The sequence below is a fragment of the Eptesicus fuscus genome, chromosome 9 (genome assembly GCF_027574615.1).
Source record: "Eptesicus fuscus isolate TK198812 chromosome 9, DD_ASM_mEF_20220401, whole genome shotgun sequence".
NCBI classification, from domain to species: domain Eukaryota; kingdom Metazoa; phylum Chordata; class Mammalia; order Chiroptera; family Vespertilionidae; genus Eptesicus; species Eptesicus fuscus.
Window position 1 is genome coordinate 2689461 of NC_072481.1, and position 23353 is coordinate 2712813.

At 67.3% G+C, this 23353-nt stretch overlaps 2 protein-coding genes across 6 annotated transcripts in view; both read right to left on the reverse strand.

The window, feature by feature from the left end:
* Window positions 1-2121: 2121 nt before the first annotated feature.
* On the reverse strand, window positions 2122-10628 carry GPR153 (G protein-coupled receptor 153). The gene is made up of 6 exons (XM_054721253.1): window positions 10466-10628; window positions 6186-6653; window positions 5673-6090; window positions 3922-4114; window positions 3185-3366; window positions 2122-2829 (listed from the first exon to the last, which is right to left on the reverse strand). The coding sequence occupies exons 2-6, from the start codon at window positions 6539-6541 to the stop codon at window positions 2188-2190; spliced, it is 1791 nt and encodes a 596-aa protein (XP_054577228.1). The 5' UTR covers window positions 6542-6653; window positions 10466-10628; the 3' UTR covers window positions 2122-2187.
* A 2558-nt stretch (window positions 10629-13186) lies between these two features.
* ACOT7 (acyl-CoA thioesterase 7) overlaps window positions 13187-23353 on the reverse strand; it is a 60347-nt gene continuing 50180 nt past the window's right edge. For all 5 annotated transcript variants that reach the window (XM_054721118.1, XM_054721119.1, XM_054721120.1 and 2 more), the window contains one exon: window positions 13187-13563. In XM_054721118.1, coding sequence (XP_054577093.1) covers window positions 13465-13563 — 99 coding nt within the window. In that variant the 3' untranslated portion in view covers window positions 13187-13464. The remainder of the gene's footprint in view (window positions 13564-23353) is intronic.

Consider the following 23353-nt stretch of genomic DNA (forward strand, 5'->3'; position numbering starts at 1 on the left):
CCACCCAGCCGGGTTTCCGGAGCGAAGGTGGGGGCGGGGTTCTGGGCTGTAGCGATTTTGGGGCGGCCTGTCGGGTCTCGGCTTCCCACCGTCCTACAGGTGGCTGGTGACCCTAATACCTCTTCCGGACACCAGGTGGCGATCTCTCACCGCAGACCCAGGAAGCGGCTTCCAAACCCCAACCCGGGCCAGGGGTGTGGTCTCATGGGGCACAACAGGTCCCGCGGGCCTGGCTCCAAACTGCCCTGCCCTTGTCGCCCTCCTGGCCAACCTTACAAAGGCTTCCGGCCCCGGGGCAGGGACTGCTCCTGCCAGCAGGGCCTTGGTGCCCACCCCGCTGCTCCAGGCCCCTGACCCTGTGCCATAGCACGTGCCAGTAAGAAGGGGCAAGCCCAACCCCCGAGAATGCCGCACTAGTAGAGGAATTCGAGAGACACATGTGGGGGCAGGTGGCCAGGTGGGTGCTGTTAGATCCTAGAAAGGTGTATCCGTGAAACCAGCATAGAAATGCGAGGTGCAAATCACAGGAGGTTTTATTGGGTCTGTACAGAGAGAAATGCTTAGTTGTCAAAAAACAAAAAAAAACACAAACGGATCCCTGGCTTTGGGCTGGGGGTGGGGGGGGGGTTTGAAGACAGAACCCTCCCCGCTAAGCCCAGGGTCAGGCTGCTATCAACGCAGCAAAGGGGCCTGGGGCCGCACAAAGTGTGAGCGGGACCCTGCCCCCAGGGCCCTCCGCTTGGGGTCCTCCCTCTTCTTATTTTTGTAAAAACCAGGAGCAGAGAGACTCTGGGGTGCCATGTCCCCCTGTAAGTATTGCTGCTGGATAGGAAAGTAAAAGCCCCAAGGTGACCAATGGGCCGGCCTGAGGGGGGAGTGGCTAGCCGACGACCTCACAACGGGTCAGTCCTAGAAGGCACAGCAGTACTGGCCGGGCTGGACAGCAGTCCCCTGCCTTGCTCGCCCGTGGCCAGCTCATCCCCAAAGGTTACCCACAGCCAGGGGCTGCAGGGGCCTCGAGGCAGAGATGGAGCCAGGCAGTCCCTCCTCCCCCCTCCCAGTGGCCTCTCCTGGGGCTGGGACCAGTCTGGGGTGTGCAGAGGGAGGCCTGGCCACAGGAGGGGCAGGGGCAGAGCGGGAGGGAACGTGAGCAGGCAGGCTCCGCGCTGGCTTCCTGTGTCGGGGCCACTGCATGAAGGCCGGGGCCAGGACGAGACAGCCTCTGCACTTGCCCTTGTCTGCCACTCAAGGTCACAGCTGCTCCTGGGCCTCTCCTTAGCCTGTGCCTAGGGGCTTCCCCAGGGCCCATGCCGAAGCCCAGGCCTGCAAGGGGTCCGCCAGGAGGGAGAGCAAAGAGCCCTGTTCACAGGGGTGGGGGGACCCCTGTCAGAAACCAGGTCTTCACCCCAGAACCTGGGAGGCTGTGGGCCACACCTGTAGGGCGGGGGACCGGCAGAGTAAGGAAGCCCACTCCTTCGATTCAGTCCTTCCCACCAGGTACCCACGCCTCCGTGTGGTAGTCAGAGGTGGCCACCGTGTGGGGACAGGCAGTGAGGACATAACAGTGGCAAAGGGGGGGAGGGAGGGTGCCAATGGCGAGGATGTGAGTTGTGCTTTAGTTGGGGTGTGGGGGTGAGTTCCCAAGGGGCCAGGGGCAGAGAGCAGGATGCCTCAGGCCTGGGGCCGCGGAGGGCCCGAGACTACCTCTCCCGCCCTGTGCGCTCCGTGGTCCGAGCACTGGGACCAGCACGTCTTCATCCTGAGTGACCTGGTCACCTGTCCCACAGCGGGGGACGCAGAGGCGGGACGGCAGGGGCGCTGCTCTGAGCTGGCTTGGGCTCCGAAGACCCTGTGCTTAGACCTCCGCGCCCACCGCAGAGGCGGGACGGGTTAGTGCCGGGTGGAGAGCGGCGGTCCGTGGCTCCCCTTCCTGCAGGGCCGGGCTCTGTTCCCTCTGGGGGTGGCCTGTCCTGGGGCTCCCCGCCTGGAAGCGCTGGGCACGTGCAGAGCCTCCTTTACCCAAGCCCAGAGACCAAGTGCCCAGCACAGTGTCCCGGGCAGCTGGCGCCCTCCAGGCAACGACCGCATCATCCCGGGACAAGGCTTCGCCCCTTCGCCCGAGGGCCGGCCCTGCCCTGAGCCTGGGGGGCAGCCGGCATCTTTGGTGCTTTGGCCCCGGGGGCGGCCCTAGGTCGCGGAGCCCAGCGAGTCCGAGTGCAGCGTGACGTAGCCCGAGGACTCGGACGGCGAGCTCAGGAAGCTGCTGGTGCTGCCGCCGCCCGCCACGTGCAGGCCCGCGGGCTCGCCCCACGACGCGCTCAGGACCCTCTGCAGGGGCCGGACGTGCGCATGCGCGGCCGGGGGCGGCCCGGGACTCCGCTGCGCGCCGGGGCCGCCAGGGGGCGCCGCGTCCTCGCCGAGCGGGGCGGGGTCCGGGGCGTCGGGGGCCAGCGGGGCGGGTGGGCGGCGCAGGGCCTGCGGCTCCCGCTCGAAGGCGGTCAGCGCGAAGGCTTCGGGCAGCCGCGAGGTCGAGGCCGAGCGGGCGCCGGGCCCGGGGCGGCGGCGCGGGCTGCCGGGGGGCGAGCTGCGGGCGCGGCGGGGGCCGCCGTCCAGCCCCGGGGGGCGCAGCGGCAGCAGGCTCTCGGCGGAGCGGCGGCGCGGGCGGGACGGGGGCGCGTCCTCCGCGGGGGCCCGCGGGCTGTCGCGGCGCCGGTGGGGCCCCAGGGCGGCCAGGTTCTCGCCGGAGCCCCAGCGCGGCAGGAAGGCGGGCAGCGGCAGCACCGCCCAGAGGCCCGCGTCTTCGTGCGAGAAGCGTCGCGTGGGCGGGACCTGCGGGACCCGCGGGTTAGCAGGGGGCCGCTGGCCAATAGGGACCCACGCGGGGCAGGGCGCCGACCCACACCGGACCGCCTCAGGGCAGCTGTCAGTCCCTCCGAGGCCCCGTGTCATCTACCTGGGGTGGCGAGGAGACCCCTGGATTGAGGCGCTGAGCCCCAAGGGAATAACAGGCGCCAGGCGGACACTCCCGGCGCACAGGGGACAGAGCAGGGCCCAGGGTGCGGTGCCCACCCTCACCGTCTGGAGGTGCAGCCACCCGGAGCTGGCAGGCAGGAGATGCGCTCAGAGGGGAGAGGCCCGGGACCAGGGACAGGACGCCCCCCCCCCCCCCACCCCGCGCCCCTACCTGCAGGTACTGCATCTTGTCCTCCTGGAACGGCCCCAGCGGGTAGAAATGGGGCAGGCCCCGCTCCAGGGGCAGCTCATAGTTGGCCATCCTGTCCAGGGCCACAAAGTCGCCCCCACAGCTGTAGTCCAGGGAGCGCTCGAGCACTAGGTCCTGGGGCAGGCCCCCCTCCAGGCTGGTGTCTGCAGGGCGGGGCAGAGGCTTAGGGTCAGGTTCAGAGAAACCTGAGGGCACTCACAGGGCAGAGGGCTGGTTAGTGGGGAAGAGGAGGGGCAGGGTCCTGGGTACAGATCCTGACTCCCCACCTTCCAGCTGTGGGGCTGGGGAGCCAGTTTCCTTGTCAGTGGGGGGTGCGACCTCAGGAGCTAAGTACACACGAGGGGCTGACAGTGCCTGGCACGTAGCAAGGTCTGGCTGAGATAACATTCCCATTGCTGGGGAGACAGGCCCTGGGTCTGCGGGAGCCGGTGGGGACCCCTGAGGTTGGAAGCTCAGAGCACATACAGTCTGGGGCACAGCCCTGCCTGGGGCAGGCAAGCGGGACACAGAATGCCCCGTGGGAGGGACACTGAGGTCCCTTAGGGGTTCGAGTGCATTCGGGAGTAATCCAGGGGGTGTTTGGGGTTGACAGGGGGACCTCAGTGCCAGGGGGTGGCCACCTTACAGTTGTTATCCAATGACTCCAGGGACCGCCCCCAGACGCCCCCTCCTCAGGGGCCCCTCTCGGGGTTCCTCACCCTCGTCCGAATCCGCGTCGTTGGCCATGAGGGCCGCGCACTTCTCCCACACGGCCCTGAGGTCGGCGCGGTAGCGGTCGCAGGCCCAGAGGAATACGGGCAGCAGCAGGGCCTGGGCCACCGAGCACCACAGCACGCACAGCACCATCCAGGGCGCCGAGGCGTCTGCCCGCAGGCTGCTGAAGCTCACCACCTGTGGGCACAGCGCTCGCCTGGCACCCGGCAAGACCCTCCACCGCTTCCCCTCCCAGACTGTCCTGCCGTCTGCGCCCACCTGCCCGAGGAAGGCGTGGCGGAGACAGAGGGCTAGACTCCGGGCAGGAGAGAGGCAGAGAGTGAGGGCGAAGTCCCTGCCCCTGAGAGCTGCTGGCTGCCAAGGTACAGGCACAGCCCAGTGTGCCTGGCCCCTCACCGCGTGCCAGCAGCCCTGGGCATGCCCGAGGACAGAGGGGGGGCAGGGGTTCCCACCCCCTTTCTGGGAAGAGGAAACGGGCTTGGAGAACTAGGTTTCCAGCGGCCCAGCTCGGGGACCGTTCTGTCCTGTTCACTTCTGCCATGGCCCCCTCAGCCCGGCCCTGCTCTGGGGGGCTAGGCCTCAGGCCCCAGAGGATGAGAATCAGAGCAGTTCCTGAGGCTCAGAGGGTTGGGATGCAGGGACAAGGACCAGCCAGGTGGCCTCTGGGTCACTGCCCAGGGTGCCTCATTCCTCCGTTCCCATCCCCCACCCAGAGTGACTGTTCCCCACCGGAGAGGGAGAGGCACTTGCAGACATCACCCTGGTTCTGCCACGCGAGCTGCGTGCCCCTCAGAAAGGCACTGGACCTCACTGGGACTCAGTTTCTTCATCTGTGAAATGGGCCAAGAACACCCTACAGGGTGAGGCAGATTCCAGGCACTGTGCCAGGCCTGCAGCATGGAGTGGGCTCCATAAATGGCACCCCCTTTCCTGCCCTGAAGAGAAGCTGGGGGTGCAATTTCACACACACTCCTTCCCTCCCTCAGCATAGGGACAGGGACCCCCAGGCTCCGCTGAACACAGGACCCCATACCTGGGGGGTGCTGGGCCCACCGAAGGCTGGAGACTGCACCCGTCACCTCCTTGAGCTGTGTCTGCAGGGCGCAGCCCTATCCAGCGGCTTGGACGAGCCCTCTGGCTGGTCCTTGTCCTGCTCCAGCCCCTTCAGGGGGTGGGCTAGAGGCCCAGGGTGGGGCGGCCCAGCTATTGGCTGTAGACTTCATTCTTGGCCAGGGCTAGGCCCAGCCCGGCCTCACGGGCAGCACCCCAGTTGGCTTCCATGGAACTTGGACCCTGGTGGCAGAGCCTTCCTCGGGCCAGACCTCACCGTGACCTTCCTCAGCCCCTGGGGTGAAGTCCGACTCCCCAGCAGATATCCCAAGCCTGCCCGGCCCCCCAGTGCAGGACCAAAGCCTCACTCACACATCCCAGGGCCTGGAGCCGTGACCCCACGTTCATGCCTGCTGCACTGACTGGGCCCCACTCAGGTGGGAAAGTCCCCTGCGATGTGGCAGGAAGACTCTGGGCTGAGAAGGCCCCTGAGGTGGTTCGAGTCCCACCACGGCCGTCCTGACTTTGGCTCCGTCATGTCCCTCTCTGAACCTCGTTTTCCAAGCCTTTGAAGTGAGGATGGGGATAATGCCCCCCCCCCCTTAGAGGATCGGGTATGAGGACCCAAGCACCCAAACCCACCGTGCACCTGCCCCACGCCCCCCACAGCCACCGGCGCACCCACCAGCACGGGGAAGCCCATGAGGCAGTCGTAGATGAAGACAATGGTGGCCACCAGGCCCGTGATCTGCAGCGAGGTCTTGGCGGGCTCGGAGCCATCGATGGAGGAGCGGCGCTTGCCCTGCGCGTCCTCCACCACGATGGCGGGCACCGTGAAGGCCCGGCGGCCCGCCCGCGCGGCCAGCGTCTGGAAGAGGGCGATGGCCGTGCACACGGCGCCCGTGGCCACGCTGCCCCCCACCAGCAGCAGGAAGCAGACGCCGAAGCCCAGGCCGATCTCGGCCACGATGAAGCGGCAGCCGTGGGCGTAGAAGCGCTCGCTCGTGTCGTGCCAGCCGACGGCAGGCAGGGCCGACAGGATGAAGGACACCATCCAGATGCCCATGACCGTGTGCACCGCCTGCTTCTTGGCGTTGCTCAGCCTGCCACGGGAGGGGCGGGGCAGAGGGACGCCGTGTGGGTCACAGGGCCTCCGGGCGCCACAGACCCCCCGCGCCCGCGCCCACGCGGGGCTCACCTGTAGTTCACGGGCCAGCGCACCATCCACATGCGGTGGTAGGACAGGGAGGTGACGGAGAAGCAGGTGGCCAGGGTGAGGGTGTAGAAGGTGGACACGAAGACCTTGCAGAGGCCCTCGTTCCACTCGTAGCCGGGCCGCTGCCGCCGCAGCTGCACCACGGCGTAGGTGGCGATGGGCACCGCCACGTTGAGCATGTGCGTGGCCGCCAGCGCGCACAGCAGGAACTCCAGCGGCTTCCACTTCTTCTGCTTGGCGCCCACGCTCAGGATGCCCCAGGCGTTGGCCAGCAGGGAGAGGCCCCCGCACGCCAGCCAGCCCACGGCGCTGCCAGGCGGCCGCTGCTCCTCACTCATGGTGCCGGCGGGAGCTGGCGGGCGGCTGGGGCATCCTCCTCGCAGCCAGGCCTCGGCTCGGAGCGGCGGCCCTCACACCCTGCGGCCCGGGGACACCAGGGACCAGGAGCATCTGCAGGGAGCGGGGCGGGGGGGTGGGGGAAGGGCAGTGAGGCTCAGCGGCTCTCCCTGTGGCTGTGGCGTTGGGGTCCTGGGGAGGAGATGGGAGGCGCCCCAGGTGCCATCACCTGTTGGCCCCGGCTTGGGCTGCTCTCCTGGCGCTGTGGCCTCCTGCCCGTCCCCGGCCCCAGGGGCTGCGCGGAGCTGCCTGGTAAGTGCGGGGTTCCTCCCAGCCGCTCCCGGTGAAGGGAGGAATCCGCGCTTCCTTCCAACCACCTGTGCCCTCAGGGAGCCCGCAGGCTGGCTCAGACGGGCATTCTTGCCCATGTGTGCCCTGGCCCTGGCTGGCGACAAGCCCTCTCGCCAGCAAACACCCCAGATCCCAGGGCAGCCCTGGCAAGGCTTCCCAGCACACACCGGGGCCGCGCCTTCACTTGTGCCTGGGAGGCCGAGTCCCCTCGACCCCCGTGCGAGGGAGGGGCGACCTGGTGACACGTCCACGGCCACCCCGGGGAAGGGCCGCCTGCGCTGCCCAGGTCGGCCCCCAGCCGGCCCAGAGGCCCCGCACGGCGCAGGCTCCGTGTTCCAGCTGTTGGTTCCAGCGAGGTCCCGGCACCACGCCCTACACCGCCACGGGACAAGACCTCCTCCGGGGGGGCTCGGGGTGGCGGTCAGTGTCCCGTCACAGACGCCTTGGGCGCAGCCAGGGATAGGCCTGGACCCAAGAGGAACCGCCGACGGCCTGGACATGAGCCAGGACAAAGGACGGCGGGCAGGAGGCATGTGTCTGCTGGAGGGCTGGGCAGAGGTCCCTCCCGCCCCCTCGCCAGCCCACAGCCCTCAGCGGCCTCCCGTCGGGAGTGCTGGCCCGACAGGCCCCTCTGGCCACAGCCTGGAGCAGGCAGCGCGGGGAGAGGCAGCCGCTGCGTGAAGGCCCACTGTGCGCTCCGCCTGCACTCGGCCCTTCTCACCGGAGAGCCTGTTGAATCTCATTGGCCCCACACCTGTGGGTGCCCACTGTACCCGACACATCACGTGACCCCAGGGACTGGTTCCAGCTTGGGAGGGACAGGCCACTGCAGGACCCCAGGACGGGCTGGGGCAGAGGACACGCCTCCCGGCCGCCAGGCCCCAGGCTTGTCTAGTCCCAGGCTCTTCTGGTCGGTCTGTGGCCTGAGCCCGGGCCCCGAGGGCCCTGAGGGGTGTGTCCCATTCATCGCGGTGTCTCTGTGGGCCTGCCCAGAGCCCCGGCCCAGGGGGGCGTCCACTGGAACACACCCTGGGGGGCTCGGGGACCTCTGGGGCCGGGACTTTCTTCTCCACACGAGGCGTCTGCGTGCAGAATGGCCTTCCCTTCCCCATCCCAGACCCAGTGTGGGAGGCGGTGGCCTGTCGGCCCCTCCACCCCGCTACCCCCGTGTCCAGCAAACCTCCCTGACCTCAGCACGCAGAGGCCACCGTGTGAGGGACGGGCTCCCAGACTCCAGCACCAGCTCCCCACCAGTTCCTGCTCTCCGCTGGGCCTCTGTGTTCGTATCTGTAAGCTGGGCGTGACAGTCCCTGCCTGAAAAGCCTTGTGGGTGGTCAGTAAGCTCTGCCAGGGACGTGCTCAGCGTGGAGCCGGACACAGGAAGTGCTCAGTAGACGCTGGCCATGCAGACGCCTGCACCAAAGCCCCCAGCTTGCCGCGCTGCCTCTTAGGGGCTAAGACGCTGAGTGTGGCGGTGTGGGTGACCCTCAGACCTGCAGGCGGACACGCTGACTCCCCAACAGCACTTGGGACAGCCCAGCTTTGGGGGTGAGGTAGCCACAGGCCGCCCCCAGCCCCATGGGGTGCCTGGCAGCTTGCTGGGGGCCCAGAGCAGGCAGAGTGTGGGTGCTCCCGTGGTCCAGAGGCTGCAGTCACCAGTGATTCTCGTCATCAGATAGGAAACTGGATCCAGCATGCACTGGTGGACCAGCATCCTTTCCCATCTGCACGGGCTGCGCCAGCGGGCCAATGGGAGGCCTTCCCTGGGGTGTCCACACAGCTGTCTGACCCTGGGACCCTGGTGAGGGGGCGGGGAAGGAGCCACAGGCTCCCACTGGCACAGCCCTTCACGTGCCAGGTGATCCCCTGGCAGGTGATCCATCTGGCGTAACAGTGGCTCCCTGCAGGGCACGGCTCTGTCTGCAGGCCGGGGAAGGTGCCCTGGGGTGGAGGAGGCGTTATCTTCCCGGGAACAGGCACACTCCACCCTCTGAGCAGCTCCAGTGATTTTGTGCACTGACCATGTCATCACCCCCATTTTACAGATGGTCAAACAGAGGCAGGGAAAGGTAAAACCATTTGCCCAAGTTATTATGTGCCTGAGCGAGGACCCAAACTCGGTTTGCCTGACATAAAAATCCTGCTTCTCAGACCTGGCCGGGTAGCTCAGCTGGGTAGAGCCTCGTCCGGATACACCAAGGTTGCAGGTTCTACCTCCAGTCAGGGCGCATGCAAGAAGCAACAGTGAAAGTATAAATAAGTGGAACAACAAATCCACGTTTTTTTCTCTCTCCCTGCCTCTCTCTCTAAAATAAAATAAAAAATAAGATCCTGACCTCTCAAACCCCAAAATGCTCAAGAACAAATTATTATTATTATTATTATTATTATTATTATTATTAATTTTGTTCCTCAAGTTAAGATGGCTTTTCCGAGCCTCCTACTTCTGCAGGGTGGGCCCTACTGTGCCCATACTGCAGAGGGGAACACTGAGGCTTGCAGCCCAGTGCAAAACAGGGAGGGAAGTGTGAGGGCCGGTTTGGGGCCGGGACTCCTGGGCGTGGCGGCCCTGGGATGGGAGAGGAATGGCACTGGGGTGAGGGTGGGGAGTGTGTACCAAGAACTCGGGATTCAGAGTGACAGGGGGCTGGCTCTGTGGAGAGAGGGAGTCCCCCTTCCTCCAGGGGGTGACCCACAGATCACACACCTTCTTCACAAACAGGGGACATTGGGGCCCCCTCCATGGGGGTTCGCACCCAGGGCGGGGAAGTTTCTCCTGCGTCACCCCCAACGCAGCCCCACAGCATTTCAGGCTGGAGCTCCCGGCTGCGCCCCCATATCACAGGGCAGGCTGCAGACGCCGCAGGCCTGGGACCCACAGCCCCGAGGGGTCTGCGGGGCGGGCCGGCGTGACGTCACGCCCACCGGCCAATGAGGCTGCCCGGCCCCAGGGCTGGATTGCGCAACAAAGAAGACCTAGAACTTGAAAGGATTCCCCGGGCTGGCCGGCCGCCTCGGCTGCTCTCCCTCCGCCTGCGCCGCCGCGAGCAGCCGCAGGGCCCGCGGGCCGCCGCCCAGGGCGGGGCTCGAGGCGGCTCCGGCACCTCCACCCGCGGGGCGCCTCCACCGCGCTCAGGTCCCCCTCCCCGCCCGGCCCAGCGCGACCCCGCCTGCCGGTCCAGCCCCAGCGGGGCCCCCAGCCCTGCCCACCTCCGAGGGTGTGTCCCAGCGACGGCCGGAGCCGGGCGCAGGCGGGACTGCGGTCCCCGGACGCACCCCCCCCCCCGCCCCCTGACTACGCTGGGCAGGACGGGGGCTCCCGGCACGGCCATCCTCGGCCCGCGCAGCCAGACCCCGGGCGGCGCTGCTAATCCGGGAGGCTGGGGCCGGGAAGGGACCGGCCTCTGGCAAGTTAACTCCTAGGCTCCCCAAGTTGGGGGGTGCGCAGCCCTAAGCGGTGCCTGGGCCCCTCGGGCAGACGCCGCGACCGAAAAACCGCGGACAGCCTCTCCCCGCCCAGAGTCCTCCCACCCGGGTCCCTGCCCGGTCCTCCCGCCCCAGGCGGCTGCGCTCACCGTGCGTTCCCGCGTCCAGGGCGCCCGCCCGCCGCTCCCGCCTCCGGCTCCGGCCGTGCCTCCCGCGCCCCCGGGCCGAGCGCGGGCCGCCGGGGACGGCGGGGGTGGCTGGCGGCAGGGCGGCCCGAGGGCCGGAGCATCCCGGCGGTGGCCGCCCGTGGCCGGGGCGTTCTGCTCGGCTCTGCTGCCTCGGCCGCGCGGCCCCTCCCACCTTCCCTCCTCCCCGCGCCGTCACCGCGGCGCTGCGCTCCCGCCGCTCGCCGCTCCGCTGGCTGCGCCGGAGGCCGGGGGCGGGGGGCGGAGCAGGGCGCATGTCTCCGCGGGCGCCTCCGCGCCGCCCCTCGGCCCGCCTCGCCCCCAACTCCCGGAGGCGCGGCCCGCAGTCGCGTCAGTCCTGGGGAGAGAGTGCCCCCCAAAGCGCCGGGGCCACGCCGGGCCCATCGCTGCCTCTTGGGTGGGTCCACACTCCGGGCCCTGACTCTGAACCCCCTGGGCCGGGCCCTGACTCTGAACCCCCTGGGCCGGAGCCAAGAGGGCCTGCGCCTGGAGTGGATAGTGAGAACCGAGGCCCGGGGATGGGAGGCTCACGGAGGCCTCCCTGGAGGAGGCGGCATCACAGGTGAACAATGGTATGGAGAAGAGCAGGTGCAACTTCTAGGAACTGGGGAGTCGTTCAGGGCCAGGACCGCGGCGGGATAGGCTGGGTTGGGCCAGCTGAGGGTCCCACACCCTCAGACATGGGGTCCACCCCAGAATCAAGCGAACGGACCAGGGGCTGCTGGGTGCTGTCCCCTCCTGGCTCCGGCTCAGAAGGGCTCTCAAACTGGGACTACTGACTGCGCAGCTAGGGGAGGCCAGGACCCCGCAATCAGCACCCCTGACCCCCTCCCTCCCCTCCTCCCCAGAGCTCCCCCATTAGTGCTCCTGAGGGGGATACAGCTGCCACCCACAGGCTGGGGGACATCTGGGGTAACCCAGTTAGTCCCCTTGATAGGGGCCTCTGGAGACTCTTGAGTCCCGAGTGGCCACTGGCCTCCTGTCCAGGCAGAGGACCCGGCCTGCCTCTCAGGCCGCCTGTGACCACCACACCCTGTGACCACCACACCCTGTGACCACCACACCCCGGGCAAAAGCCTCGGAGCCACTGGCACCGCCTGGCTCCGCACGGCCTTGCCCAGTAGCTGGGACGTACCCGTGAGTGGCAGCCCTGTGTCTGGAGGAAGGCGGGCACCTGCCCAGGACACTGCTCCACAGCCTGGCTCCTGCCCGTGCCACACCAGCCAGGTCCACACCCCTCAAGCATCCAGGGAGCCAGTCCTCGGAGGCAGAATGAGGGTGTGTGTATAGGGGCTCCACAATGAGGTGGGACCGGGCAGGGGGAGCCATGTGCTCCGTGTGTGTGGCTTCGGGGTGGGCAGGGGGGTGGCCCCGGTCCAATAGGCCACCAGCAGAGGAGGCTGGCAGGGGAGGCTGGCAGGGAGCGTGGCATTTCTAAGGCAAACAGGCGACCCAGTCCTCCTTGGGTCCCACGGCTGCCCCAGGCCTGTGGCCGCAAGAGCCCATCCACTGGCCCTGCTCCCCCGCTGCGGCCTAAGAGTGCCCCTGCCCGGGGCGCCCCTGCTGGGGGCTCCGCAGGCTCGGGGGCAGGTGGGAGTGAGCCCCCCACGGCTGCCCTGGGGCCTCGGGCCGAGTGCTTTGCTAGCCTGGGCTCTTCCCATCTGCCTTGGGGAGGCCTCCTTGCTCCTAGCCCAGGGCACTGCCAGTCTTCAGGAGGTTGGCACAGGGCGTGGGTGGGGACGGGGAGGCCCTCCAGGGGCTGAGCAGGGGTGGGTTGCTGTGGCCCTGTGGGGAGCACGTTCCCTCCCCCTGCTCCCAGGCAGGAAATAACCCGTCAGCGGGACTGGGGCCCGAGACAGATTCCGAAGCTCTTGGCCCGGGTTCTGCACATCTGGAGCCCAGTTCCTCTCGGGTCCGAGGGAGCCGTGCGCGGCCCTGCTGGCGGGGTCTCCCTGTCCAGGCTTCAGGGACCAGCTGAGGGGAACATCCTCCCGGGCTCGTCTCCAGGTTGCTGGTGGAGGGGCCTTTCTCAGCTGGCGGGGACGGGCGGCCCCCGCAGTGGCCTGGGCAGTCCATCTGCCCCGAGGCTGCTGGCCCGGATGCAGACACAGATGCACACAGGTGTGCACACGGGGCTGTGCACGCACACAAGCGCACACCCTCACACTGGTACCACTAACACACCGGCCTCCAGACCCTCACCCCACAGCCAGGACCCCCCACCCCCAATGGCTGGGGCGTTTCCACATGGGCCACGGGCCTGGCACCACAGGAGGCTCCTTCCCGGAGTCCCTGGCTCTTGCTCTTGAGGATCCCAGAGGCCACCGCTGGCTGAGCCCAGCTGTCCCTGCTCATGGTCTCCCCGCCGCCTCACAACCCCGCCCCAGCCAGGGGAGGCCACACAGGCTCAGGGCGTCACCCTGCAGGAGGAGCCAGACAGACCTCGGGGCCAGGACAGGGGACCAGGGCCGGGGGAAGGGGCGCTCTCCAGCCAGCAAGTCCTCAGGCGAACGTGAGTGCATTGCTGTGCCTCAGTCTGGGGCGCCGCAGGCACTGGCGGCCACGGGGCCGGGGGCCGGGGTGCTGGCAGGCAGGAGGCAAGCTCAGGAAGGCAGGCGGGCGAGCCCAAGGAGCCCCGAGACAAAAGACCACCCAGGACCGAGGTCCAGCTGAACAGCAGCTTTATTAGTGAGGCTGGAGTCCTGACAGACCGCACTGCGCGGAGTGCTCCCCAGCGCTCAGGGGATGTGGGGCGGGGCGACGCTGTGAGCACGGACAACGGGATATATAAATAAAGCTTTGGTGTATATCAGGAAGGCAGGTAACACTGCGAGACACACTGCACGCCACACCAGCTCAGTGGGAAGTGGGTTTTGGCCAGGGGGTAACTTCTAAGTGACGGGGTGCTGGGCTGCTCCGAGCCCAGCAGAGGGAGGAGGCGTCTAGGGCTGAGGCTCCGCCTGGCCCTGCCGCTTCGCCTTCATCTGCAGGTACCGCCCTTTGCCTTCCTCAAAGCGCTTCTTCTCGTCCTCGGTCTCGGGCTGTGGATCACACACAGAAACAGGCAGGTGAGACGCGGAGCCCGGGGCCGAGGGCCTGCCCAGCTCCGCTGGCCGCCTGGGACCTCCCGGGCACCCGGGCGGGGGTGCCTCCAGAGCAGAGGTCTGCAGAGGGGGCTCCAGGAGAGAAGACAACTGGGAACGGCCTAGCCGTGGGCACCCCCACATCACCATTCCCACAGCCAATCCCACACCTGGCGCCTCTCGGTAATGAACTTCAGCTGGCGATGCCGCTGATCTGAGCCGTGGAGGGAGGCCCAGAGCAGAGCCGAGCGAGAGGAAGGGAAAGAGGGGCCTACGTTTGCTCCACCCCGAGGATGCCAGCTGCTGGCAGTCTCGGCCCCAAAGGACAGTGGGACAAACGTGGCCTGGAGAAGGCCATTTCGTTGCACTGGAGCAGCCCCGACGGCTGTGTGGGCACGGACGCCCAGGAGGGGGCACCGAGGTCTGCGTCACCCTTTGTCTTTCCTTCCTCTGAGCAACTTGAGAAGCAGGTCCCCATACTGAGGGGCGGAGCCAACTGCCCAGCCGGGTTTGCAGGGGACCGTGCTGGCTCATGCCTGCTGACCTGGGAGGATGACCGGCGCCCCCTTTCATTCAGGAGCGGCCCAGCTGCTCACTGGTGTGGCCCCGAGGCCCACCTCCTGCGGCTCAGTGCTCTCCTCTCCGCCTGGCTGGGATTTAGGATTAAAGAGCCGCGTGGTTCCCCTGGGAAGACACTTCCTGGCGACACTCGGTGCTGAAAGCCGCCCTTCACCACAATGACACGCCGGCGGCTATTTTCAGGCCCGAGGTTCTAAGACAGGGCGTGTTGGGAAGAGAGCAATCCCCGAGGACAGGAGCAATGTCAGGACCAAGCACCCCGTCTCCTCAGAAACAGGCTCCCCAGGTCACCAGGTGGGAACCTTCGGAGCTGGCGGCCTGGAGCCAATGCGCCCTGACAGTTAACGGATGAGGGGCGAGCGCCCGCAGCGCTGGGCCGTGCCGTCTCGGGAGCGCGTGGAAATGGTGGCTCCCCCAGGCCCGTTCCTGAAGGTCCTCCCGCTGCTCTGGCCTCACCTCTGGCTGACGGTTACAGATACATATGTTTTTATTGATTTCAGGGAGAAGGGAGAGGAGGGGAGAGAAACATCAGTGATGAGAGAGAATCGTCACACCAGGGATCGAGCCCGAAACCCGGGCAGGTGCCCTGACCGGGAACTGAACTGTGACCTCCTGGTTCATAGGTCGACGCTCAGCCACTGAGCCCCGCCGGCCGGGCTGGCTCTTTTAAGATGAAATTGGAGGCTCTGCAGTTTGATGTGAAACCACCCAGGGAAACCGTTCTCAGCTCGAGCAGGCGTGCGAGGGGGCAGGACCCCGGGCTGCCCGGGCCGGACTCGGAGCCCAGCCCCTGCGGGACACGCGGCGGCTCCAGGCCAGAGCAGGGCTCCTCCAGCCTCGGGCCTGTCCATGCAGATCCTGGCCCAGACTCTGCGGCTCAGACACAATTATTTTTAAAAATATGTTTTTATTGATTTCAGAGAGGGAGAGAGAGAAACATCAATGATGAGAGAGAATCATGGACCGGCTGCCTCCTGCACCCCCACACTGGGGATCTAGCCCACAGCCTGGGCAGGTGCCCTGACCGGGAATTGAACTGTGACCTCCTGGCTCAACCACTGAGCCACACGGTTGGGCTCAGACTCAATTCTAAGGAGCATCCAGGTAATGCGCTGCTGCTGGCCTGTGGAGTAACAGGGCCCTGTCCCCCTCATCCACCCTGTCCCAAATGGGAACAGCTGATGTGGCCGAGAATGCAAGGTCAAGGCCACTAGGCGAGGAGGGAAGGGTCCTCCCCGTCCCCTGTGGCACTTGTGTGTGTGGCTGAGGAAATGTGGCTCCCACCCACCCACAGCAGCCAGAGGCACGGCTCACAGAGCGGCGTGGCTCACAGAGCGCGTGGCTGGCCCTTCCTCGGGGGAGAAGGGGCTGCAGCGAAAGCTCCTGCCTGCGGCGCAGAGGACCCCACTGTGGGCCGTGCACGTGGGGTCCCGGGCCGGGAGCTGGGGCGGGTGCGTGGGTTCTGGCGCAGGCCGGGTCCGCGGGTGAGTCCCGCCCCCGGGGCCGGGAAAGAGCGCAGGAGGCTTGGGAAGAAGAGCCCTTCTCCACAGCAAGCGCGTGTGGCCGGCCCCTGGGCAAGGCGGTGGGCGGGGACACGGTGCCGACTTCCGCCCAGCCCGGCAGCCGGGGCCTGTCTGACGTGAGGGGCTCCGTTTCCCCGGCCCACGCGTGTTCCTGGGAGCTGGCAGGCGTGGCTTTCCAGCAAGGACCTTGATCCCCAGGTCCCCGGGTCACCAGCCAAGGGCTCGTGTGGCTCCAGGGAGCTGGGAGGGGTTCAGGGAGGGTGGCGAATGGCGCTGTCACCAGGGGTGCCCTGGACGGCGGCAGGAATCACCCATCGGAGGCGGCTCCTCGGGGGCAGGCAGCTGGCACTGGGGCTGAGGGAGGGCTGCTGGGCCAGGAGAACCCAGGGTCACACCACTCTCTGCAGCCATCCCTCTGTCCACCTGTCCTCCGTCCGTCTGTCCACGCCATCCACTTTGGTTCTTGCCCTTGGGGACGTGTCACTCTTGCACGTGTGTCCCCGACTCTGGACGGGACATGGGGCCTTCCTGAGGGTCAGTGGGCACCTGCACGCTGATGGCCCCTCACAATAAACACGGCCTCTGGGTAAAGGCTCTGAAAATCTTGAAGATAAACCTGCTGAACTTTGTGTAATCCGCTTTCCCAAACTGACCTGGCAGGGACCCCTTCCTAAGGAACCCTTCTTGGGAAGGGCTACCCACACGCTCCGCCATCAGCTGGCCAAGCGGGCCCTCAGAGTTGGCCTCGCCCGCCCTGGGAGGTGCCTGGACGGGCAGTGCAGGCTCTGCCAGCCTCCAGAATCGGGTCACTTCAAACATAGGCCAGCAGGGCAAGGCCAGGGCATGAGCTGGGACCCCACACACCACAGACCTTCCTGGGGTGGCCTCTTCATTCTGCCCCAGCCCAGCCCAGCCCAGCCTCCCCGCAGGGCCAGCACGGGGGGACCACCAGCCTCCCCTACTTTTCTCTTCTGTAAAATGGGCCGGTGTCCACCCCACAGGGTGCTGTGGGGACCAAAGTCCTCCTAGCTGTCCCCATTTGACACCAAGAGTTAAAACTCAATGCAGCCCTGGCTGGTGTGGCTCAGTGGATAGAGCGTTGGCCTGCAGACTGAAGGGTCCCAGGTTCGATTCCTGTCAAGGGCACATGCCCAGGTTGTGGGCTAGATCCCCAGTGTGGGGCATGCAGGAGGCAGCCGATGCATGATTCTCTCTCATCATTGATGTTTCTATCTCTCTCCTCTCCCTTCCTCTCTGAAATCAATAAAAAACAAAAAGACACACCTCAATGCAAATGGCAGACTGTACGTGCGCGAGTCTCAGGAAAGCTGTTCTGAACCACGGCCACCTCGGAGGCCAGAGCATGCTCCGCAGTTACAGACGGCAGAGGGAAGGTTCGGGGGCGGTGCCCTCCCCGCCTCCAGCAGAGGGGCCGCAGGGGGAGGGAATGCTCACCGTCTGCCCTCGGCCGAGCCTTCACTGCCTCCCTTCCCATGTCCCCGCAGGCACGCACCATCCCCGCATGTCCCCGCAGGCACGCGCCTCCCCTGTGTGCCGGCAGCAGTCTGCCTCCGAGAGCAGACCTAACCGGGCAGGTTATGCACCGCAGGGAGGGGCAGCCACATGGCCCCAGGACGAAGCACAGCAGTGAGGGAGCGAGGGGCCAGGTGCTGGGGTTCCCGGGAAGGCCCTGACCCAGGGTCCCCAGGGTCCCCTGTCAACAGCAAAGGGCGGAGCCAGGGCCCACCAGGAAACAAGCCACGGGGCAGCGTGTCGAGCGCTCAGGGCAGGCCTCGGCGCTGTTCCCTGTCTGTCAGGTGAGAGAGGGCCCCTCCCTGGCCGTGTGGTCCCAGGACCAGGGAGAGCGCCCACGCGGCCCCCACGGAGGCTTCAGCACGCGGTGCCCCCGGCAGCGGCCGGTGATCTGCCACGGGGTGACCTCCGGAGGCCCGGGGTCCTGGGGGCTCCTGCACACGAGGAAGGCTGGCCCTGCAGCCGCCGCGAGCAGGAGGCCCACGCCCAGGCCGCGGCCACAGCCCAGTCCACCAGGGAGGCTCAGCCAATGACAAGAGCCCTTCTGCCTGAGAGACACCCCGACAGTCACCGTGTTCGGCGCCAGCCGCACAGCCAGGACCGCCTGCCCTGGACGATGTGCTCTGAGATTTGCTTCCAATGAGCCCGGGTGGGGAGGCGGGCCAGGGGACCCCGTGTTGATGGTGACACAGTTCTCTTTACTTTTGCACATACGTGAATTCCTACCGTGAGCAGGAAAGGAAAACTGACTAGACCACGAGGGCAGCTGCGGCCCTAGAAAGCATGGCCCTCCCCGTCCCCGGCAGGGGACATAGACCGGGTGAGGGGTGGGCTGGGGGCGTTCCCAAGGGAACTCGTGTGTAAGCGGGGGCGGCACAGTGTGGGTCTGGGGGTGAGCGAGGGCCCATCGGGGTCATGCACCCGCAGGGGGGGCCCCTCGCTCGTCTCCCCTTGTCCCACCTGCTCCTGAAGCCCGCTCCCCACCAGACCACCCAGCCGACCGGCCACTCCCCCTCAGCGCACAGGCCACCCAGGGTGCCAGGTCGTGCGCCCCAAGGCTCTGGGTGCGTCTCTCACTGGAGGAGGGGCAGGCAATTTCTGTCTGTGCTGCTGGCGCCAAACACGCGAGTCCTGTGTCCGCCCTGTGGAAGGAGACGCGCCCCAGCGCCAGGCCCACAGCTGCTCGGACACGTCCCAACGCCCCGTGCCGTGCAGCCCGCCCGTCAGCCAGGATCCAGCCTCAGACAGAACCTACGCCGCCAGCGATGGGCGTGGAGGCAGCTGGCTGCACCGGACACGCAGGGCCTGGAGGAGGGGCCGCTGGGCTGGATGTGGCCGGCCCAAGGCACCAAGCCCACCCCAGGGCGCTGCCGCCTCCAGGTGCTGACAGCTGCCCATGGGAGGTGTCTGGCCAGGGCAGGTCATGAAGATGGCCGAGGGCAGTCCAACCCCAGGGAACCAGAAGCAAGCACAGGGGCGGCACTCAGCCTCCCGGGGTAAACAGCCGCCTGCCAAGTGACTGGGAGGGGCCCCCCACTCCCCACTGGGTGTGGAGCTGACAGTGGCACATGGCTCCCCGCACACGCACACGCACACGCACACGCCCCGACCCACGGCCCAGCTGCCACCTCATCGCAACCACAGTGAATAAACACCCAGTTGCTGGTTGTTAATGTTTTTAAGGGAGGGGAAGGGGGAAGGGGTGAGGGAGGGGGAGGGGGAGGGGGAGCGGGAGGGAGGAAAGGCTCCTCGTGGGAAAGGAAATCACTGTTTCCAGGGCCTGAAGCTGGGCAGCGGGAGGGCGGGGGCCACCCGCAGTCACCCCACCAGTCTGAGCAGGTCCACAGCCGGGGGTCCCCGCGCACATGCCAGGGAGAAGAGGGGACAGCAAAGGGGCACAGGCAGCTCAGGGCGGGGTGACCCATTCACCCGGCACGGGCCCGAGAAGTGCCTGCTGCTGGAGGGCAGAGAGGGGTGGCGAGGACACAGGGCTGGTCCCAGGGCAGCTGCTCCCACCGTGAAGTGGGGACTCGAGGTGCTTTCTCCCACGCATGGGGGTGCTCCTGGCTCCGCCACAGCTCAGCCCTGGGAGGAGGGCGGCTCCGAGGTCATCTCAAGGGGGCAGGGCCTTCGGTGCCTCACACCCCGCCACAGGGGCAGGAGGGGGGACCCCAGGGCAGCAGGAGAAAGCGCCCTTGCCTGGCTCAGGGACCCCCACGGCCGCAGGGGCCTGGGTCTGCTTCTCCCCTTCCCTCCCACTCCTCCTGCAGCTTCTCCCACGGGCGGGGTGGGCGAGGCCTGTGGCTTCCAGAGCCGAACCGTGCAGACCAGATGTTTCCCACTCCCGTCCTCTGTGCTGAGCACACACGTCGGAACTCGGCGCCGAGGGCGAGTGGCTGGTTCCGCCCTTGGCAAATGCGATAGCTCGTCCGTTAGTAACTCGTGGGTGTCTGGTGCAAAGGGGGTCCCAGCGGTGACACAGCAACTCCCCGAGAGCCGGACGCAGACCTTGCTGATCAGACAGCCACGCGGTGCACCCTCCCTGGTCCTCATGATGGAGACACGCGGGATCATGGGACAGTCACGCAGGCAATTAAGATGTCCTCAGCCTGGTGAGGGCACGGTGCGTGGCCAGGCGGGATGAGCTCGGCCCCAGGACCCACAGGCTCACAGCGGCCGTGGCCCCAAAGGGCCCGCCTCCTGGACCCTGGGCTCCTTTGCGAGCGCTTCCACGGGCGGCGGCGGCGGCCCCGTGCGCTCACCGCCTCATCGGCCTTTCTTGCCGCTGTCCGAGGCCAGCACGTCTGGGACACGGAGTGGGGGTGTGGGGGAGCAGCTGCTGAAGGAATAAATGGTCAAAGAATGAAGACCAAGCAAGAAAGCTCTCACTCAAACCCAAACCCGTGTGGTGTCTGTGTCAACGACTCAAACCCGGCGGCCGTGCTCAGTGGCCACCCATCCAGGCTTCACCGGCCCCGCTCCCAGAGGCGGCACGGCTGGCGCTGGGCCACCGAGTGCTATTCTCCGTGTGGGCAGCCCTGCCCTCCCCCCGGGACACACCCGCACGCGCTGGCGCTGCTGAGAAACCCTCTCTCGGCCCAGGGACCCCCACAGGCCTCTCCCGACCCCTAATTCACCTTCCAGGGCAGCCACCGAGGAACATGGATGCCCCGACGCCAGGGAGGACCCCTCTCTCTGCTGCGCCCTCTGCAGGTCCCACCCCTGCTCCCCTCGTGCAGCCGCCTGCGGCACCACACGGGGTCTGGCCTAACGGTGCCCCAGAGAGCCGGCCTCCGGGTTTTCACGTTCTGGAGAAATCAGAATAGCGAGGCGTGTTGCGGACCTGAAGGCGCGGGAGCAGCAAGCCACCACGGCGTGCGCAGGGCCTCCCAGCGGTTGAGCGGCTGGTGGGGGTGCAGCTCTCCCCCGGCGCCAGGGGAGGCGGGATGCGGCCACTGGAAGTGTCGAGCACCAACCATCCCGCTGACGGAGCAGCTGCAGGGTTCCAGCATTTCCCACCACAAGGCGGATTTGTGCTGGGCATCCACACCCAGGAAGGCACGGCGGTCAAGGAGCGTCAGGACCCTTCCGGTCCGGCTCCCCGAGCACTGAGCAGGTGGCGCGGGGCGCAGCTTCCCTCGCTAACAGGGCTCCCCATGCCCAGGAACAGACCCATCCATCCTCCGTCAGTCCTGCCGGCCCAGCCCGTGTGTCCGAGCTTATTCAGTGAGGGAGCAATCACACATCACTCGGCCACACGGGAGTCCAGGACGCTGCGGCGTGGAGCCACTGGCCCAGCCCACGAGCCCCGTGTGGCACCGGCTCGCCCACATCCTGGGGGTGGCGTGTCGGTGTGGAGCCGGCCCCGCTGTGGCCTGGAGAGGGGGTGGCCGCCTCGGCTGCTGATGCTTCTTCGTCAAGGAATGGGGCCCGCGGGAGGACCCCAGGGTCAGGCCGGGCCTGGCGAACGGGGCGCTGACCACGGCCGCAAGCCTTGCCCTCGCTTCCTCTCCAGTGCCCAGGGGCAGAGCCTTCCCGGAGCATCACCCTGACAGCGTGAGGGCGGCCCGCAGAGCAGCCGCAGCCGTGGAGGCTCCAGCGGGGAAACCGAGGCTCGGAGACATGGAGGGCCAGCCGTGGCCGGGCACAGAGGCCCGCGGGAGGCTCCTTGGCCCGAGGTGGCCGTTCAGTGACTGTGGGCAGGCCGCTCCTTCTCGTGTCCCAGTCGCGTCCTCGCTCGGCAGCGGAGAAGCGGCCGGCGCTCCAACACCCAGCGCTCCGTGGCCACTGTCGTCAGGACACCAGGACCCCCGCCCGCAGCCGGGCTCGGAGGGCGCTCGGCGCAGGAACCCGCGGTACAAAGCACACGTGACGGTTCCTGGTGGCCGCTGACCTGGTGGCCGTCCGCCCAGCGGCCTGTCGTGGCGGACTGAGGCGAGGGGCTGGCCCGGCTGGCCCGGCTCACATGTGGCAAAGCCAACCTCTGCACGCCTGCCCCGAGGCTGCTGAGCCATCAGGCCCCGCTCACGGCGGCATCTGATTCCATCGTGATCCACGAAGCTGCTGTTTTCCAAAACCACATCCTCCACGAGCTTGAGAAGGGTTCTGGGCTCCTCGATGCCAAGGGCGGGAGCAAACCCTCCTCTGTCCACGCTTCCTCCTCGCACCAGGCCCTTGCACGTCTCCCGGGACCCTCAGCGCAGCAGCCACGGCTGGACCAGGACTTGCTGTGGCTTCAACACAGACGCCACTGGGCTCTCACGCTCCTGGGGGGACACAGCCCCCGCCCCCCTCGCCCCGGGCTGACAGAAGGTCACCCACCGGAGGTGCCCGGCTCCCAGGGAGCCACTGGGTGGCTTCCCGTGTCCCTGTGCACAGCCACTTCAGCCCGGACCAGAGGTCTGGGGCTTGACCCCACCCAAGGTCAGAGGGCACGGCCACAGGGAAGCCTGTACAGGGAGGCAGGGCGGCGGGCCCGGCCTGGGTCAGAGGGAGCCCGGCTCCTCGCTCTGCGTCCGCCTCTCCTAATAAGTAGCCTGGGAAGTGCCGGCAGCTGCAGGGAGCGGCGCCCGCCCTCGCCCGCCCGGCATGAAATATTCACCAGGAACCTCCAAACAGCACCGCTGCGCCTCCGTGTCAGCGGCCCTGGGGATGGAGCTAAAAATAGGCAGGAGCTTGAAGAACTGCTGACAGGGGGGAGGCGGGGGGAGGGGGAGGCTGGCACGCACAGGCCCACGGAGCACACGTGTGCTGAGACAGACCACACTCGCGTCAGCCCCCGGAGGCCGGCTGGGCTGAAACCCCTCTGGGAGGGGACCCCTCCTCCCCACAGAAGCTATTTTTATCAGCGCCAGTGCGCCCCAGCCCCTCAGTGAGGAAGCAAAGATGGCCTCTCACTGGTGAGGAGCCACGGCCTGGATGGACACCGCCGGGGGCAGGAGGGTGTGGCCACCGCCACGCTGGCCCCTGGAACATGAGGCTTCGGTCACCTTCCTTCAAGCAGGTGTCGCTCCCCATCCCCTTCCGCCTCCCCACCGTGCCCAGCACCTCCTCCTCCACCCACAGGCCCGGGGAGCCCCGTCCAGGTCGTCCACAGGTGGCCCAGGCCCAGGACGGCTCCTTCCACCCGGACGGCTCCGTCCCCCCACTCCAGGCCCGACTGAATGCACTCTTCTCCCTCCTTGTTGAGGTTGCAAGTGCTCCCCCCAAAACACCGGGCCCCCACCTCCGCTTTCCCTTTGCCCCCTCTCTCACGCTCCTCTCCCGACGTGCTGACTGCCTCTTCCCCGTAGGGCGTACGCTCTAGTGAGGAGGGTCTGAGGAAAGACAGTTAGGAGGCGCTGATATACATCAGCTCGTGGGACCCTCCCCCGCCCTGCGCGTGGCCCACAGGCCTGACAGCAGGGCAGGTCCACTGAGGGGAGGAGGCTGGGGACGGAGGGACCTGCGGCTGCTGCTCCGACTGTCCGCGAGGGAGCAAGCCTGTGATGCTCCCAGATGTTTCCTGGCCCCGCTCTGCCAGAGTCCTGCCGTCATGCCGGGGCCAGGCCGGGTACTGAACTGCCGCGCACGCACTAGTCCACGACGGGAAGGAGCCCCGGGTGCGGGAAGGC